The 17,955-nt window shown below is 49.1% G+C and overlaps 1 protein-coding gene across 1 annotated transcript in view; it reads left to right on the top strand.

The window, feature by feature from the left end:
* KY (kyphoscoliosis peptidase) overlaps positions 1–17,955 on the top strand; it is a 49,567-nt gene that overhangs the window by 26,108 nt on the left and 5,504 nt on the right. The window contains exons 5-9 of the mRNA XM_008568221.1: positions 3,513–3,587; positions 5,462–5,524; positions 8,202–8,284; positions 9,601–9,709; positions 10,033–10,186. Coding sequence (XP_008566443.1) covers positions 3,513–3,587; positions 5,462–5,524; positions 8,202–8,284; positions 9,601–9,709; positions 10,033–10,186 — 484 coding nt within the window. The remainder of the gene's footprint in view (positions 1–3,512; positions 3,588–5,461; positions 5,525–8,201; positions 8,285–9,600; positions 9,710–10,032; positions 10,187–17,955) is intronic.

The following is a 17,955-nucleotide window of genomic DNA, read 5'->3' as shown; positions in this document are numbered from 1 at the left end:
TTTTTTCTTGTTCATTCTAGCTAAAGGTTTATCAATTGTACTGATCTTTTCAAAGAACCGGTTTTTGGTTTTCTCAATTATTCTCTATTGTTATTGTTTTTAATTTCACTGTTTTATTCACTTATCTTTATCATTTCCTTTTTTCTGCTTGCTTTAGATTTAATTTTCTTTTACTTCTCTACCTTCTTAAGGTAAAAGCTTAAATTGTTGATTTGAGACCTTTCTTCTTTTCTGATATAAAAATTTAATGCTGCAGATTTCACTTGAAGTACAGCTTTGGATTCATCTCATACATTTTGATATATTGTATTTTCATTTTTGCTGAGTTTGAATATTTTCTAATTTTCCTTGATGCTTCTTCTTTGATCTGTGAATTATTTGGAAGTAAGTTACTTAATTTTCAACTGTTTGGATATTTTCCAGTTACTTTCTGTTTTTTTAGTTCTAGTTTAATTCCATTATGTTCGGAGAACAACTTTGTATGATTTCAGTTTTTAAAGTTTTTAAGGTTTGTTTTATGACCCAGGATATAGCCTATTTTGGTGAATATTCTATGGGAAATGAATGAAATGAATGTATATTCTGCTGTTACTGAATGGAGTATTTTATAAAGAGCAAATAAATCCTGTTAGTTGATAGTGTTGTACAATTCTTTTTATATATTTGCTGATTTCCTCCCTATTAAATCTGACAATTACTGAGAGAGGAGTGGTGAAATCTCTAACTATAAATTGTAGATTTGTCCATTCCTCTGTTCAGTTCTGCTTTCATGTATTTTAAAACTTTTGTTGTTTTTGTTGGTTGGTGATATTTTTGGTTTTTTGGTTTTTTGGGGGTTTTTTTGGTGGCTGGCCAGTACAGGTATCAAACCTTGGGCCTGGACCTTGGTGTTGTCAGCATGACACTGTAGTCAACTGAGCTAACCAGCCAGCCCCTTGTGGTTAGATACATACATACCTATGACTGTTATGTTTTCTTGGTGAATTGACTCATTTACCATTGTGTAGTATTCCTCTATCTCCAATATTTTCCTTCCTCTGAAATTTACTTGGTCTGATATTAATATAGCAACTCAGATCTCTGTTATTTATTCATTTTTTTTTTTTACTTTTAACCAACCTATACCTCAATAGTTAAAGTTGGATCCTTGGAAGCAGAATATAGTCTTGTTTACCCTTTCTGACAATCTCTATTTTTAATTAGTGTGTTTAGACCATTTATACTTACTGTACTTATTAATACATTTGGATTCAGATCTTCTACTTTTTATTTGTTTTCTATTTGTTCCTGTTTCCCCTTTCCTGCTCTCTTTATTTTTATACCTTTCAGAATTACATTTAAATTTATCTATTGTTTTTCACTATATCTCTTTGTATAGATCTTTTAATATGTATTATGATATACATACTTAATTTTTTACAGTCTAATTATAATTAATATTATTATTTCAAGTAGTATGAGGAAACTTTGCCTTCATATAGGTATCTTTACTCTCCCACTTTATGTAGTTGTTGTCATATTTTATATCTACATATATTGAAAAGCTATCAGAAAATGTGATAATTATTGCTTTCAACCATCATTCATATTTTAAAGAACTTAAGAGGAGAATAGAGTAATATATTTACCTAGATATTTACCATTTCTGTTCCTCTTCCAAGTTTTCCTCTGGTACCATTTCTCTTCCATTAGAAGAACTTCCATTAACATTTCTTTTGAAGTGAGTCTGTTGGTAACAAATTTTCTTGGTTTTACTTTATCTAAGAGTGTCTTTATTTTACCTTCATTCTTAAATGATATTTTTACTGGATATAGAATTCTGTGTTGACAGTTTATTTCTTTCAGTGCTTTGAAAATGTTGTTCCACATCCCTCTGATGAGAAATCTGCAGCAATTCTATATATATCACTTTTAACTGGCTACTTTAAAGATTTTTTTCTTGTATTCAATAGTTTGATTATAATATGTCTGGACTTGGATTTCCTTATGTTTATCCTATTTGGGATTTGTTGAGCATCTTGAATCTGTAAGTTTATGTCTTTTACTAAATTTTGAAAGTTCTTGTTATTTCCTCAAATATTCTTTCTGTGCCACTCTATTTCTCCTCTCCTTTCAAGACTTCAATTAGGTATTTGTCCTACAGATCCTTGAGGTATTATTCACTTTTTCTGTTTTCAAACTGGATAATGTCTATTGATCTATCTTCAAGTTTGCTGACTCTTTCTTCTGTCATCTCCATTTTGCTATTGAGCATATCCAGAGAATTTGTAAACTATTATATTTTTCAGTTCTAAAATATTCACTTGTTTCTTTTTTATATCTTCTAATATTTTGCTGATACTTTGTATCTTTCCATTAGTTTTCAAAATTGTTTGCCCTCACTTTTTGGAGCATGGTTATCATGGCTGTTTTAAAGCTTTGATCATTCCAAAATCTGTGTCATTATGGGGTTGGCATCTGTTGATTGTCTTTTCCTTTTCAAATTGGGATTTTCCTGGGTCTATCTATGATGAGTAATTTTGGATTGTAGCCTTTGCAGTGCTATATAGATATGCCCTGCATGTGCACCACCCAGTGGGCAATCTGGGACCTGGGCATTGGTCTACTCCATAGTTTAGTTCTCAAAGACTGTTCTATGATGTTTAGGATGAGATCTGTGCATGCACAGCTCAGAGGTGACCACAGCAGTTCATCTATAACTTTATGGAATTGCTCTCTTGAGCTCCCTCCTCTTCCTGATCCACTTCCTGGTCCTGCAGCCAAAAAGCTGGGGCTCTAATTTCCTTGTTCTGCCATGTACTTCCCACAACTCTGTCTGTATCTGGCGCCAATCAGCAGAAAACAGAGAGAGAAAAAAATGAGTATTTGCCCCCACACTCTTAGGATCATAGCCTCTCTGGTAGGAGAAAAGAGTTATCCCCACCTCAAAGTCTCGGATGCCTGCCTAGCCACTGCTGCCACTGCTATCCACAGAATTGCCTGGGGGCTGAGTCAGGAAATAACAGGAGAAAAACAGCAGGGGATTTCCCTTGCGCTCTCTCTCATTCTTAGGTGTCCCCTTTCTCACACCTAAGGTCAGAAAGAGATGGTTTCTCTTGGGTGCTTTTTCTATGTATGCATTGTGACTTTTGGGTTTGGGGATGCCTTTGAGTACAGTCTAGGGTGAGCTCACGGCCAACTTGGTGATACTTTAAATTCTGGTTTCGTCACCAATCTGCCTTCTATCATTTACTTCGCAGAGCCCTCAAATGGTTGCCCCATGCATCTGTCCAGGTTTTATAGTTGCATTCAGTGGGAGAAGCAGGCTGGAGTAGGCTTACTCCATCTTGCCTGAATCTAGGAACTGTCTGCTTGGTTTGTTTCGGTTTTGGTTTTTTAAAAAACAAGAATTACTGGTATATTCAAAAGAAAGCTCTAAAGCCATTGTGTTTTGTTGTTCAAACATCGTCATGGGATGTTGCACCCTTTCCTGGCAGCATCCAGCTGAAAATTTACCTCCTCTTCCTTTGCAGGGACGCAGCTGACTGTGGAGGTCCACCCCCAAGACGCCATGCCCCAGCTGCTCAAGAAGTTCTCCTTGGCTAAACGTACGTACGTACAGGCCTGCTCATGGTGGAGGGCTGGCAAGGAGGGCAGCTGGGTGGGCCAGATCCCAGCATGGGCATCTTCCAAAGGCAGAGGAGGAGTGACATGGGCCTACAAACTCGAAAAAGGCAAAGGCAGCACAGCTTCCTCCTGGGAGACTCTCCACATCCAGCCACCACCGCTTCTATGTCTCCGGAACCAGGCATGGGGGACACAGGGCGTTTAGCTGAAGATGCATTTCATCGCAAGTACAAGGCAGCACAGCTTCCTCCTGGGAGACTCTCCACATCCAGCCACCACCGCTTCTATGTCTCTGGAACCAGGCATGGGGGACACAGGGCGTTTAGCTGAAGATGCATTTCATCGCAAGTACGTGGCTACCATTGTATTTAGATGCCATTTGTTGGCTGCTTAAAAACTGGTGTGCCCAGGGCTAAGCGCCTTACATTCATTAACTTTTTAACTCATTGACATAATACAAGTATCTTCCCCACTCTCTAGATTAGAAAGTGAGGCTTGAGAGGTGAAATGACCACCCAAGTCAGCTGGCTAGGAGCTGGGTCAGAACCTGGATCTGACTCAGAGGCCTGTGGTCCTGACCACCACACCTCGCTGTCCTCGGTGCAGGGTCACAGGCCCAGGCCCATGCTGTCTCCACCACTCTCTTCTCAGCCTGCTCCCTGCATCGGTCCATCTCATGGCTGCACAGAGGCCTGGGAGGAATGCAAGCTGAGGAATGGAGGCTACAGAACAGCTGAGGCTCCAGTCCTCTCCATGTCCTCTCAGTGGCCAAAGTCCTCCAAGGCTATCTGGCCCTGCAGTCCTCAGCAGTCAGGGTCTCAGGAGGGTGGTCCATTGAAGAGAGGGCAGGCATTGGGGTCAACTGGCTGGCTTCACATCTCAGCTGTGACTTCCAGCAAGTGGCTTGACCTCTCGTTTGGACTCAGTTTCTTCACCTGCAAAAGGAGGAAAATAAATAAATCTCCCTTGTAGTTTTGTTGTGGGCTTAAATGAGGTGGTCAATATGAAGCCCAGGCCAGACACAGAAAGTACGCAATAAATGCTAGCTGCTATTTGAACTCCCATCGTTCTATCAAAGAGTGTAGGTAGAAACAAAACGTAGGTGTGAGAAACAAAAGGAGCTCTGTTTCTCAGAATGGCCTGTGTACATTTGCAATCTTCTGCTATACTTTCAGCCTAACACGGCCTTCCAGGGCATAAAACCACCTGCCTTGGCATCCCCACCCCCAATGTCAGCCTGTTCCAGCTGGGACCCCCATCTTCCTGACCTGGTTTTAAATCAGCAGGAAAAGCTCGTCTCCTTTGCCCATGGAGTCTAATAACTATTGCCTACCATTCTGCCTAACAGTCCTGCATCCATAATGACTTGACCTTTCTGGCTTTCAAGCTCTGTGTAAATAGCCTTCCCCACACCCCCAGCCCCATTTTCATTTTTACCCCTGGTCAGTTCTCATCCTGGGGTTATCTGGCCGCAGGGAATCGTTCAGTGCTCCCAGCAGCCCTGGCTGCCTTCCAGGATGCTAGGAGGACTCAGAGGAGGGCAGGAGCACCAGGCTCCAGGCAGGACCACTGGATAATCCAGAGTGTGAGGTCGAAGCAGGGCCTACCTCTGCTCGCAGACTGCAGCTCCCTTTCTTGTCATCCACTCCCTGGTTCCGGTCTCCCCAGTGCCCCCCAGGAAGTTCACAGCAATTCCAGCAGCAATTCAGTGCTGGGTGGGATGGGAGCAAAGAGGCTATGGAAAGAGAGTGAAGAGGAGGCGTCAGAAGCAAGGAACACCACACAGAGAATGGTCCATGCTGGCATTTCTGTATCTTCTCAAGTGTCTCTACCTCTGATCTTTGGGATATTGTAGGTTTACAAGGCGATAAAAATGGAAACACAAGACCCCGGCAGCCTGGAGGGAAAGATGCTCATGGTAAGTTCCAGGGCCTTCTCCAGGGCCATTCTCAAGACAGCAGATGGCTTTAGTCTCGTGAGCCAATCTCCAATCTATTGGCAATGGCTTCCTGGAGCACTGTGCTGAGAGTCAGGGGCCACCTCTGGGTTCGGGGGGAAGAGCGTCATGATTGATTAGCAATGTCTGCCATGACACAAGTGGAGAAAGAAAGAGCTCATACAGCAGACGCCATCCTAACGCTAAAGCATCAACCCCACCGATAACAAGGCAGCCCATTAGGGGAATCACTAAAAACAGAATTCAGAATCATGTTAACTTTAAGTGAAATGCCAAATGTCTGTAAGATAGGAGGCGTGTGAATAGGCAGAGGGAGGCAGAGGAAGCAACACCGAAGGGGGTGACAGACAGTCTAAGATAAAATCCTGCTTTGCCCCTCACTTGCCTTCCCTGGGCCTCAGTTTCCCTCTCTGTAGACCAGGTGGCTCTAAGGCTCGATACAGTTCATCACTTCTTCCCATTATTTTGCTTTCAAATTAGAATAATTTAGTTAATGCCACTGGTATTTTAAATATATGTATGCAAAATCATATTTGGATCTTATATAATCTGCTCAGAAGGTAGATTTAATGAGGCATAAATCATTATGGGTATTTTTAATGTTCAGATATTGTAAAATGGAACCAAGAAAGGAGGAGACTAGTAACAGAGTTTTCGATCCCTTTTTAGAAATGCCATCTCTCTTTGAAATGGGGGAAGGGGAGTCCTCCTTTGCAGGGCTATACTGGGTGGAAACCTGTTAAATGTGCGAGTCACTTCATATCCACTTAGGGCTCCCTGATGGCTCTTGTCAGAGGATGGCAGAAGTCAGACTCAGTGGGGGAAGAAGGCACTGGGAAGTGGGGACTCAGCAGGGGCCAGGTATCCCCACCCCCCCACCCCCGAGGGACTGGCTGGCTGGGGGATGGGTGCACTTGGCCCACACAGGCTGGGGTTGATGTGACCTAAGTGATGTTGGCCAGGCAAGAAACGTCAGCTCCAGCACCAGAGCAGTAAGTGTGGTCTGAACAGTGTTGGGCCTCAAGGGAGTTCTAATGTAAGATTGTGCAGCATAAAAGGCTTAGGAGGAGTCCAGGATGAGGAGCAGAAGAGTGGAGAAAAGAAGGGTTGGCTGCTGGGTGAGGCTTGCACAGCCCACCCACCCCCCATACTCCTGACCCTCCCCTGGAAAGGAACAGCCTCACATCCTGGAGCTGTCAGAGCAAGTGACATGACCAGGACTCAGTCAGAGGCTTCTGGTTGAAGGGACCAACCCCCCAGGGCTGCAGTGTGAGGGAGGGAGCAGCGTGAGGTGGCCTTGGAGAATGTGCTGGATTCAGTCTGGGGTTGAGAAGGAAGAAGGCCTGGTTCCTAACAGGAGGGGACTGTGGAGCAGTGGGGAAGTGCAGAAGGATCCATGTGTCCTACTCCTGACAGCTAACCTGGACTGGAGGCCCGGGGTTCAGACACTGGCCAACTCCCTGACAAGCTGGCATTGCTTCTCAACAGAAGAGGGTCATGGAGCAGCTGGGGCCAGGGCCAAAGGTGACACAACCCTCCCCACCCTCTCGTCACATCTCTTGGGTCTGTGGGACCAAAGTAAGGGGCCCTCACAGTCAAGGGCAGTCCTGAGGGAAGTGTGGGTAAATGAGCTGCACCCCCACCCCACTGGGCACGGAGGCCACATACCCCTGCTCCTGCAATTCCTACAGAGGAGCCCCACACCCTTCCCCCTCCCAGACAGCAGTGGGACACTAGCCTCACAACATGATCCACCATCTCATCCATGCTCCCAGGAGTTCCATAGGTGTGCCCTTGAGGCTAGATGGTGGTTCAGAGCCCCCAGTGAGGGGGAGGCCAGGCCCAGGCTGGAGCACAGGCCCGTGCAGCCCTGCAGTGCCCGTGCAGGGCACTGTCTCACATCACTCTGCTCTTCCCAAGCTTCCTGCTGTTCCCGGGGGGCCCCACCAGCACATCTCCCTCTCCCAGCCCAGAGGTCCCTCAGGGGCCTATTACCAGAACACCACCACCCACAGCTGGTTTTCTTGAGGTGCTCTGGTCTCAGCTGACCATGGGCAAGGGAGGAAACCTATGTGGGTGCCAAATACACTTCACCCTAGAAGACCCAGGTGGCCCAGCCTCGCCAAGCCCTCCTCCTACACCCACGGTAGTGTTCTGTGCTGCCTCCAACCCAACACCAAGGCCATCGCACAGACCCTCCTTCCTTGAGCTTGTCAGGGACTAGCAGCACTGCCTGGACACTTCCCATAGAGCAAGCACTCATTCCTGGAAAAAAATAACAGGGAATCTGCAGAAAACTAAATGATGGGGAGAAGGAGATTCCATCATCCATATGTCCGGGGACTGCTGGGTTAACTGACATTAAGCCAGTTATTTTCTGCTGACTTCCCAGGTAAATAGGTAAATAGGTTTATGTTCCCTGCAGATCTCCAAGAGGACTAATAGGAGTTGCCATAGTTCCCAAACTAATTTGACTAAGGAACCCTTCTAGGAGAAATAGCTCTTGAGAGCAGTGTTCAGGCTTTGGGAATTGTATTAATAGTCGGCAGCCACAGCTCCTCAAAGAGACAGCCAGGCCTGGGCCAGGTGGCCCCTTCCATGGGTCTCAGCTATTGAATGAGTATCCCTGCATTTGCAGCCTACCCCTGGGACCGGTCCAGCCTGAAGTCCATGCCACTGGACCTGCGGCAGTTTGAGGCACTGGACACTTATGCCTCGCAGGTAGGACAGCTGGCCCTCTGGCCCTGGGCACCCCAAGGTGGTTGGAGTTCTCCAACCCAGGGCAGCAAAACGTCTCTCCAGGACCCTCCTGTGCACATGAAGGAAGGGAGGGTGAGGAGGGGGAAGACAGTAGATGCAGATGGCAGAGCCACTGTGACTACAGCCACACTCACCTCTGGAGAGATGTTCACTGCTGGGCCTGGGCAAGTCTGGAAGGGGGATGAGAGGGGCAGATGAAGAGCTGAAGCTCTAGGGACACATGGGGGTCATAGCAGCTGGGAACGAGACAGGAGCCTTGGCACAGAGAATCGGATAGGAGGGCCAGGGCACTGGGACCTCCTTTTTAAAGTCAGAGTGAGCCATCCTAGGACCTCGGGCAGTATGAGAAAGACCACCCTGTGGCTGGCACATAGTAGGTACTTGGGCACCTTGTTTGCAGAAATGATGAGTGGGTGGGCAAGTGCATGGATCAAGAAAGTCAGGTTGGAGTCAGGGACATCAGTTGGGGGCATCTAGCTGTCCCAGCAAAAGATATGACCTGGATTGAGTGGGCCATCGAGGACAGAGTAGAGCAGAAAGGCCAGCGCTGGAGGCAGAAGGAAAGAAGCTCCATCACCAGTGTGCGGAGTGGGTGGGACGTGGGGAGAGGGGCTCCCAGGTGGTGGGACGGAGTTATGGAGGGCGGGCAGTGCCTCACCATGAGGAGCAGGGGAGGAGAAGCAAGTTTTGGGGGAGAATGAGTTTGTGTGGGGCATGATGGGCTCTAGTATGTGTGGCACATCCACTGAAAGTGCCCACTGGGCAGGAAACGCTGATTGAGAGTCATCAGATTTAGTTCAGTGCTGAAGCCAGAGGATGAGTGTCATACTGGGGAGGGCAGGAGGAGTCCAGAGAGCCTAGAGACACCAAAGAGGCTGGGGCACGCCCAGGAAGGGTCAGAGTCCCGGAAGGTCCAGGGACGAGCTCCTGCGGCAGGCACGGTCAACAGTGTGAGCCCTGCAGCCGGGTTAAGTGAGGTTAGGACAGACGCATTTCTGCTGCTTCAGCATCGGGCGCTTCTTACTTCCAGAGGGGCCGCTCGGAGAAGGCTGGAGGCCTCAGCCAGCCTCTGGTGGGTCAAGGAGCAGATGGGAGATGAGGAGTGGGAGCAGAGGGGAGCCCCACAGGAAGGGGGGCCAGGCATGGGCAGGGCTGGGGAAGGACTAGGAGGGCATTTTAAGGGGGGAGAGCAGGAGGGCGCAGGACAGCCAGGAAAGGCTGGGCTCCCCTCAGCCCTCCTCCAGGCCCTGATACAGCACACCCTGCCTGCTCCCCAGGTGACAGTCAAGAGTGGCCTGGACGAGCTGGTGAGTGACCTGCTCCAGGAGGCCCACAGTGACCTGGAAAGGGTCCGCGCCATCTGGATCTGGATCTGCCACCACATAGGTAGGCCCACCTGTGGCGCCACTGGTTGTAGAATCCTTGATGCCACCCCCTGCAGATTTCTGCTTCCATTCAGTCACCAGTGTTTGCGGAGTGAGATGGAAGGTGGGGGACAGGGGCCCGGGTGGCTGGATCAAGTAAATGCCATGCGGCCCTCTGCCCACAGCCAGCGGCCAGAGCAGCTCTGGTTGTAGAATCCTTGATGCCACCCCCTGCAGATTTCTGCTTCCATTCAGTCACCAGTGTGTGCGGAGTGAGATGGAAGGTGGGGGACAGGGGCCCAGGTGGCTGGATCAAGTAAATACCATGTGGCCCTCTGCCCACAGCCAGTGGCCAGAGCAGCCTTCACTCAGCAGCAGCCCTCCTAAGTCCTGGCTTCCTAGTAAACCTGACCCAGAGAGATGAGAGCCCAAGACACAGGGTCATCTCCAAGAAGGATGACCACTGCTTGGGGAAGTTACAGCTGTTTGAAAAGTTATTGTAGGCCTGGAGATTTCATAAAGTACCAGCACCAGGAAGGGCGCCCACACTGGCAACTCTGCCACCATCTCAGCCCAGTTTTCAGGGTTCTCAGAGCCACCTCGGGGGACCTGGGCCTGTGCAGCTGCTCACAGCCTTCTGTGGGACAGCCTTGGGCATCTCACCATGTCCAGCCAAGCCGCAGAGGTGGTTGCTAGGGGGTGCTGCCCCTTTGCCATCTTGCAACCACAAATGAGAGGAGCATGGGGTGCACTCCTAGTCCTTTGACATGAAGACCTGCCAGGCCCTTCCTGGCCTGCTGCCACTGGAATTTTCTTTTGTCCCCCTGAGCAGCAGTTAGGGACGCAGCTGAGAGGATGAGCTCACCTGACACAGGAAGGAGGTTCAACCATAGGTCCTCCCACTCCAACCCCACCAGCTCCACGTGGGCCTTAAAAGGGCAAGATCAGAGATAGAACATTCAGTAGGACTTTGTTCACTGCTCCCATCCCATACAAACACACAGAGTCCCTTTGAGCCCTGGATGGCTACAGTGGCCCTGCCTTGGGGCCTCACCACAGGCCCAGGCTCTTCTCAACGCCCCCATCCCCTTCTTAATGAAGTGACAGGCTGTGGGACTTGGGGACAAATCTTAGCCACAGCTCGGTGCAGCCCCTCGGGGTCAGTGTGAGGGCTTGGCCTTGGGAGCTGCAGCCAGGAAGGATGAGTGGTTTCACTGGAACTGTGTGCAGAGCTGTGTGGTGGGGGCTGGCCAGGAGAGCCCCCATATCTGACACTGTCTAGGTCCCCTCCCCTCCCATCGCATCCTCGGAGGCCTGAGGAGCAGGTGGCCAGCTCTGCCTAGACCTTGCTCTTCCTCCCACCACCTGCACAAAAGGTAACATCTCCCAGATCTCACTCGGGCTGGGACCCTGGTTCCACTCAGCCCACTGTGGCCCGTCCCCTAGGCCTGCTGATGCCGAGACACGGCAGCAAAGAATAAAATAACAAGCACACAGAGCTCCAGAATATCAGGGTGGAATGCCGGCGTCTTCTCCCACGATGAGGCCTTGCCATCATCCCTTCACGATGAGGCTCTGCAAACACCGTGTTTCATTAAAAGATCTTTATCAGACTTTAATCTTTTGAGTGGGAGGCGCCCCCGCAAGTATGGAGGGGCCAGAGCATGGGGTGCACTCCTAGTCCTTTGACATGAAGACCTGCCGGGCCCTTCCTGGCCTGCTGCCACTGGAATTTTCTTTTGTCCCCCTGAGCAGCAGTTAGGGACGCAGCTGAGAGGATGAGCTCACCTGAGACAGGAAGGAGGTTCAACCATAGGTCCTCCCACTCCAACCCCACCAGCTCCACCTGGGCCTTAAAAGGGCAAGATCAGAGATAGAACATTCAGTAGGACTTTGTTCACTGCTCCCATCCCATACCCACACACAGAGTCCCTTTGAGCCCTGGATGGCTACAGCGGCCCTGCCTTGGGGCCTCACCACAGGCCCAGGCTCTTCTCAACGCCCCAATCCCCTTGTTAATGAAGTGACAGGCTGTGGGACTTGGGGACAAATCTTAGCCGCAGCTCAGTGCAGCCCCTCGGGGTCAGTGTGAGGGCTTGGCCTTGGGAGCTGCAGCCAGGAAGGATGAGTGGTTTCACTGGAACTGTGTGCAGAGCTGTGTGGTGGGGGCTGGCCAGGAGAGCCCCCATATCTGACACTGTCTAGGTCCCCTCCCCTCCCATCGCATCCTCGGAGGCCTGAGGAGCAGGTGGCCAGCTCTGCCTAGACCTTGCTCTTCCTCCCACCACCTGCACAAAAGGTAACATCTCCCAGATCTCACTCGGGCTGGGACCCTGGTTCCACTCAGCCCACTGTGGCCCGTCCCCTAGGCCTGCTGATGCCGAGACACAGGTTGGGGCAGGGGACAGTGGAGCCTCCTCTCGCCTCTGCGCTAGCCTCGGCCAGCCGCCTCCCAAGCCCTGGTTCCTCACGGTCTCCTTCTCTGCCCTCCAGAATATGACATCGAGGCAGCCCAGGAGGGTTTTGTCCCTCTGGGTAAAGCGCTTACCTCTCGGAGCCTCTGTTTTTTCATCTGTAAACTGGATCTGTTGCGTATTTGGCAGACTGTAGGACTAAATGAGAACATGGAGTTTGGGGTTTGCTAACATGAGTTTGAGGTTGTCTTTTTTTAATCTTTCCTGTCTTTCTTGAGTGTTGGAATGCTTTTGCTCTGCGGAACTTTCCTACAGATTATGCTGGCCCACATAGACTCAGAAAATTGACACTTGCCTTGAGTGAAACTGTCAAGTTTTGGCCTGGTTCGGATTCTTAACAATGGCCATATTCTGGCCTGCAGCTGATCATTAAAACATCTCCCAACATTTTGCATCATTTAAAGTTAGTTTCAACCTGGAAGTCACCAAATGCAAAACTTCTCTCACTGCCTGGGACGTGCAATGATAGCACGCAGTTCCCTGACCTCCTTTAACTTTCGCTTTAAAGATCAGTAGCCTGTCTATGCATCACCTCCCTAATTCCCTTTGCCTTTAAAATAACTGCCAAAAGTTTGGTAAATTCATTAGCTGATTCCTTAATAACTGAAGACATGGAATCCACCCTTGCTGATTTATTCCCGCCTAGTTGTCAGGGTGGCCTCTTAGCAAGAGTTGTACCCATCAGCACTTCCTGCCCGTCCGTTCTGCCTCCCTGCAATGGCCTCATTAAAGACTGATTTAATAAAGTCATTTGGTGAGGAATTCAGATATTTTTGCAACATCATTCATTTCCTTATTGTCTTTCCCAAGTTACAGTTGCGGGATTTTTTTGGTAGTGCTATTGCTTGTAACTGCTAGTCCACTTTCTTTCTGACTTTCTATCATCCAGCATTAATACTCTCCCTTTGCCTCAGTTGCCCATGGCTTTAGTTGATTCTGCCTAATTTCCTTGCAGGGAACAAGCTTAATTCCGCAGACTCCTGCCACCGAGCCTGCCTCTCTCCCCATGTTATCATGGCTCTAGCACCAGCATCTAGCGAATTTTCCAGAGACTTTGGATAAAGCCAGGAGCTGACTACCAGTGTGAGGTTTAGATGCTGAGGCTGTACTCCTGCCACCGAGCCTGCCTCTCTCCCCATGTTATCATGGCTCTAGCACCAGCATCTAGCAAATTTTCCAGAGACTTTGGATAAAGCCAGGAGCTGACTACCAGTGTGAGGTTTAGATGCTGAGGCTGCAAGTTGTCACCAATAAGATGTCAGTTGGTTTTCCACCCATCCTGCAGCTGTCACAGAGACCAAGAGCAGGAGTGTACACAGTCAGATGGCTGCTGCTGGTTAGCATGATGTCCCCAGTGATCCTAAAACATCACTTAGTTCCAAAGTCCCCAAAAGGTGGGGAGTGGCCAACCAAGCTTCTTGGGAGATGCTGATTCATTGGATACCATTAAATTATCACCAAATCTGACTTTGTTATAAAAGGCCTCTGAAAGGAACATCTAAACTCCCCCTACCCTAACAGATACACCAAAGGAGTTATGCTATACCGATAGCAAATCATCTTTTAATTTCACTCTATACCACCCAGAAATTTATAGATTTAAACAAAATCTTGATTTCAAAAGGGCTGATGCAACACAGAGGCTCCTGAACTATGCATTGGGACAACTGTGTCTGACTGCTGCTTCTGGCACTGGCTAGCTGTGTGTCCCCAGGCGTGGCAATGTCCCTCTCTGAACTGCTGACTCCTCACCTGTTGGAGAGGAAGCCTCTGATGGCAGGTCTTATGAGGCTCTACATGATGTCCTGGAATGAGAATTACTATTTTGCCTACAGGTTACCGACCTGGCCATAAGGGTAGTGTAAGAAAAGGGAAAAGGGAGCACAAAACAGAAATATTAAAGGTACTGTCAAGTTAACAAGAAGTCAGTATGCAATTGTGAAAGATAAGTCGTGGTTCGTTTGTCCTGCTGCAGTATAGAAACCACGATATTTTCAACAAGATACCAAAAGAAAAGCATGCTTCATTGTCTCTCCTTAAGCTACCGCCTCTTCCTCCCTCCCTCCTTTTTTATCCCCATTTGGCTCCGACATCCTGGGACAGGCGATCAGAGCTGGGAATGTCCACTATGGCCAGGGCTCGTTGTCTAAGGGTGCAGCTGCCCAGCAGACATTTCAGGTGCACTGCGGCTGGAGCCTGGGTGATGCTGGCTTTAGCAGGATCATACGATTCCTATGTCAGTGCCTGGACCATCTCAGTATAAAATAACAGTCACAGCCTTCACCCACCACCTATCCCATTAATACCTGTGGATACACAGCCCACAACAGGAACACACAAATCCTTTTTTAAATAATAAAGATAATGCATTCATAGAAGCCACTGCAGCTTCAAGGATCACCAAGGGTAACCCTGGTAATGGCGCTGCCTTCTGCTTGGCTGCACCTCTGTTCCGTCCCTCTCCATCAGGCCACATTTGGTAACCATGTGGTTTCCTGCAGCCCTTGGGGCTTCTCTGGTTGGGTCTCTGAGCCCTGGCACTTGCTGGGGAGGAGCCAGCTGCTTTCCTAGATCCTCCAGGGTGCTCCAGGGAAGCTTGCTCAGGGCATCTTGCATCCATGTTTTCGCTGTGGCTTGGGATACATGTCAGCCATGAGCCATGGGGGTGGCATTAGGGTTGTCAAGACTGTTGAGTGTAAAAGCCAAGATTCTGCAGCCCAAGGTTGTTAAATAGGTCTCCTGGGGTGATAGCTGGGCTTGAGGCTGACGGGTCAGAGCTCTCCAGGAAGTGGAAATGTTCCTCGTCCTCTGCCCCTTCTTCAGTGCTCTCCTGCTCCTGCCGGCAAAGTTAATTCCCCCTCCTTGGGGCTCTCCAGGGCTTTGTTATGGCATTTTAGTGATGGCTCACCCATCAACTACGAGCACACCTAGGGCAGTCACTAAGTTTTATTTTTATAGCATTATATTTTATTATGTTGCATTCTGCTGTCATGTCATGTCATGCCTTGTCACGTTAGAGTATTCTCTGTGCCTGCTACCGTGCCTTGTACACAGCCCATACAGTCAGTGATCTTTTGATATTAAAAGGCCATGTCATCCTGACTAGTAACCAGTGGCTGGACACAGAACTCCTACTAATTCCACAATCGTTGTCATATGGATCATTTTATTTTTCATGAGAATTATGGATTGTTAACAATAATGCTTTACATTATGACTTCCTTTGTCCAATTCGCCTTGCACATTGCTGCCAGCTAATAAAATCTCCATGTCATAGTCAAGCTTGGCATAAGCTTACAGCTGAGTATATTATTTCATCTTTTTTCTGCCCCAGGCACTCCCCATGGCCCTTCCAACTTCTCCTTCGACCTGACAGAGGAGAATCAACCTCTGGAGATGATTTAATGCTAACTTTCTTTTTGCCCCTGGTGAGCCTGGCAAGGTTAGAGCTGGGAGTGGAGCCCTGATGACCTGGCTCAGCCTGGTGGCTGTCCGCTCCAGCTCAGAGCAGTACAGGTGGACGTCCCTGCCACTCGCTTCCTCCTCCTCCAGCCCTTCCCAGGGTTGCGGGGAGGCTCTCCCTGCTGCTCCCCAACGTGGTTCTTCAGAACTTACCTACATTTCACCCCCTCAGTGGGAGGTGATGCCCCTGGGCACACTGCCCAGGACACAGCTTCTCCCAGGCAGACATTCAGGCAGTTTGAGCCGGGCACCACTGCCCAGTAAGTGCCCACTCCAATTTACCCCAACACCTGGAGGGCATGTGGAAGCCAAATGCTTCTCCTTCCTTCCTTGACCCAGATGGCCCTGAGCGGAGGATGAGCACCAGTATGTCCAGAGGTGCACAGCCCCAATGACACTGGTCCCCTTAATGCAAAACAAGTCATTCTGTAAACACCACTTCACAGGACTCCCCTTCTCTCTCCATGTCATACAAGAAATCAATATGCACAGATGTTCTGGGCAAGAAAGGAAAATAATTCACCAAAGAACATAATCCCTTAATGCAAAACAAGTCATTCTGTAAACACCACTTCACAGGACTCCCCTTCTCTCTCCACGTCATACAAGAAATCAATATGCACAGATGTTCTGGGCAAGAAAGGAAAATAATTCACCAAAGAACATAATTTTAAGTAGTATTTATGGATTTTTTCCAATTCTTAAGCCACACATAATCACTATTAAAATTTTAGAAAATATAGAGAATTTTAAAGAAGAAAATTAAATCACCCATCAAGAGTTGGGGTGACTCTTGTGTCGTCTGTGTCCCTGCGTCCTTCCCCCGCCCCCCATCTCTATACAGAAACATGCGAGTGTGTTCGTGCACACAGACGTTTGTACTGATCGTAGAGTCGCGTGTGCTCTTGTCGGTTCACACTGCGTCAGGAGCACTGCTCACCTCGTTAAATGTTCTTCCCAATATTTCTTCTCCTTACCCAGTCTCGGGGGTGGGGCTGCCTCCTGTTGAAGGCCCACCCCCCACCCGCACCTCCACCCCACCCTCTGGCCTTGCTTTTAACCCTCCCCTCTCTCCTGGTTGCTTTCTCTACTACTACGAAGACACGTATGTCTCCCCATCCTGGGAATACCCCCTCGCTGCGTCCCCTCCACTCTCTGTCATAGAGAAGGTGGCAGAGGACGCTCAGGTGTGCACCGCACTTCCTCTCCTCCCAGGGCGCCTCTGTCCACCGCAATCCTGACACCAGGGTCTAGTTTCTCCTTCTGTCTTCCCCCATGCCCCATGTACTCCCAAAATCCTTCCCTCGGAGCCCAGCTGCTATGTTCTCCTGGGATTCTATAGAGAGCCTAGGAAGCTTGAACCTCCTGCTGGGAAGCGCAGGCAGAAGGGAGGGGGCTGCGAAACTCCCAAGCCCCTCAGGAACCTCAGCATGAGTGGCCCAGACCCTCTGCAAGTGAGGGACAGTTAAGGCAGAGGTGGTAGAACATAATCATTATATGCACATGAAGCAGCACCCTTAGCAGGGAAATTAGAATCTGCACACCTTCAGGACACTGCATTTTGTCTCAATGACTCTCACCAAATAATATGTAGATGTAAGTTGGTGATATTTAATCTAACATTCTGCTAATTTTTAATTAAATGTTCATTTTTATGGGGAAGCTTCCCCCCATTCTGTAGTCAATGCCTGGCCATTTTGCCTCATTACCCAGAGGCTCCCCAGCCCTCTTGTCGAGAGCAGCTGAAGCTGCAGACCTGGTCTGTAGAAGGACCAGCCCCCGAGGGGCCTCTGCACTGGAATGGGCCTGGCTGACATCCCAGACTGCAGACTCAGTTCATTGGTCGGAGCACAGGGTCAGTGCCATGTGCAGGGCTGGGCAGCTTCTGTGGTGCTTGGAGGAGCCCCATCAAAGGGGCGCCATGCACACCCTCGAGCTCACATATTTGTGTACTTATTATACCAATTTTCCACGAGCGTAAAGAAAATGTCTTGAGGAAAGGGCCCCAAAAGGGCTAGCACGGGGTGTCCCCTAGGTCAGATGAACAGGGGAATTGTCCATATGATCCATGTCCTCAGCTGTCACCTGGGGGGTAAGGATGCTGAGCAGGAGGGCCAGCCGGCCGTGGCAGGTCATTCATGGGTCTTGCTTTGGCCTTGGGGTTGTGCCCACAGCCCAGGCCTGGGCTCAGGGTTTCAACTCCAAATACCTCATTTTATGTGGTCCCCAGAGGTGACCAGCACCCATCCTCCAGAAAATGGTGGTGCCAGCTTGGTTGTGAGCACTGGGGGAACACGCTTTCAAAAGGACCCTAAAACTCGGGTCCACTGGC

This window comes from Galeopterus variegatus, unplaced genomic scaffold, assembly GCF_000696425.1.
Source record: "Galeopterus variegatus unplaced genomic scaffold, G_variegatus-3.0.2 Scaffold388, whole genome shotgun sequence".
Classification (NCBI taxonomy): domain Eukaryota; kingdom Metazoa; phylum Chordata; class Mammalia; order Dermoptera; family Cynocephalidae; genus Galeopterus; species Galeopterus variegatus.
Note: the sequence above shows the minus strand (reverse complement) of the source record. Positions and strands in the feature narration are given on the sequence as shown.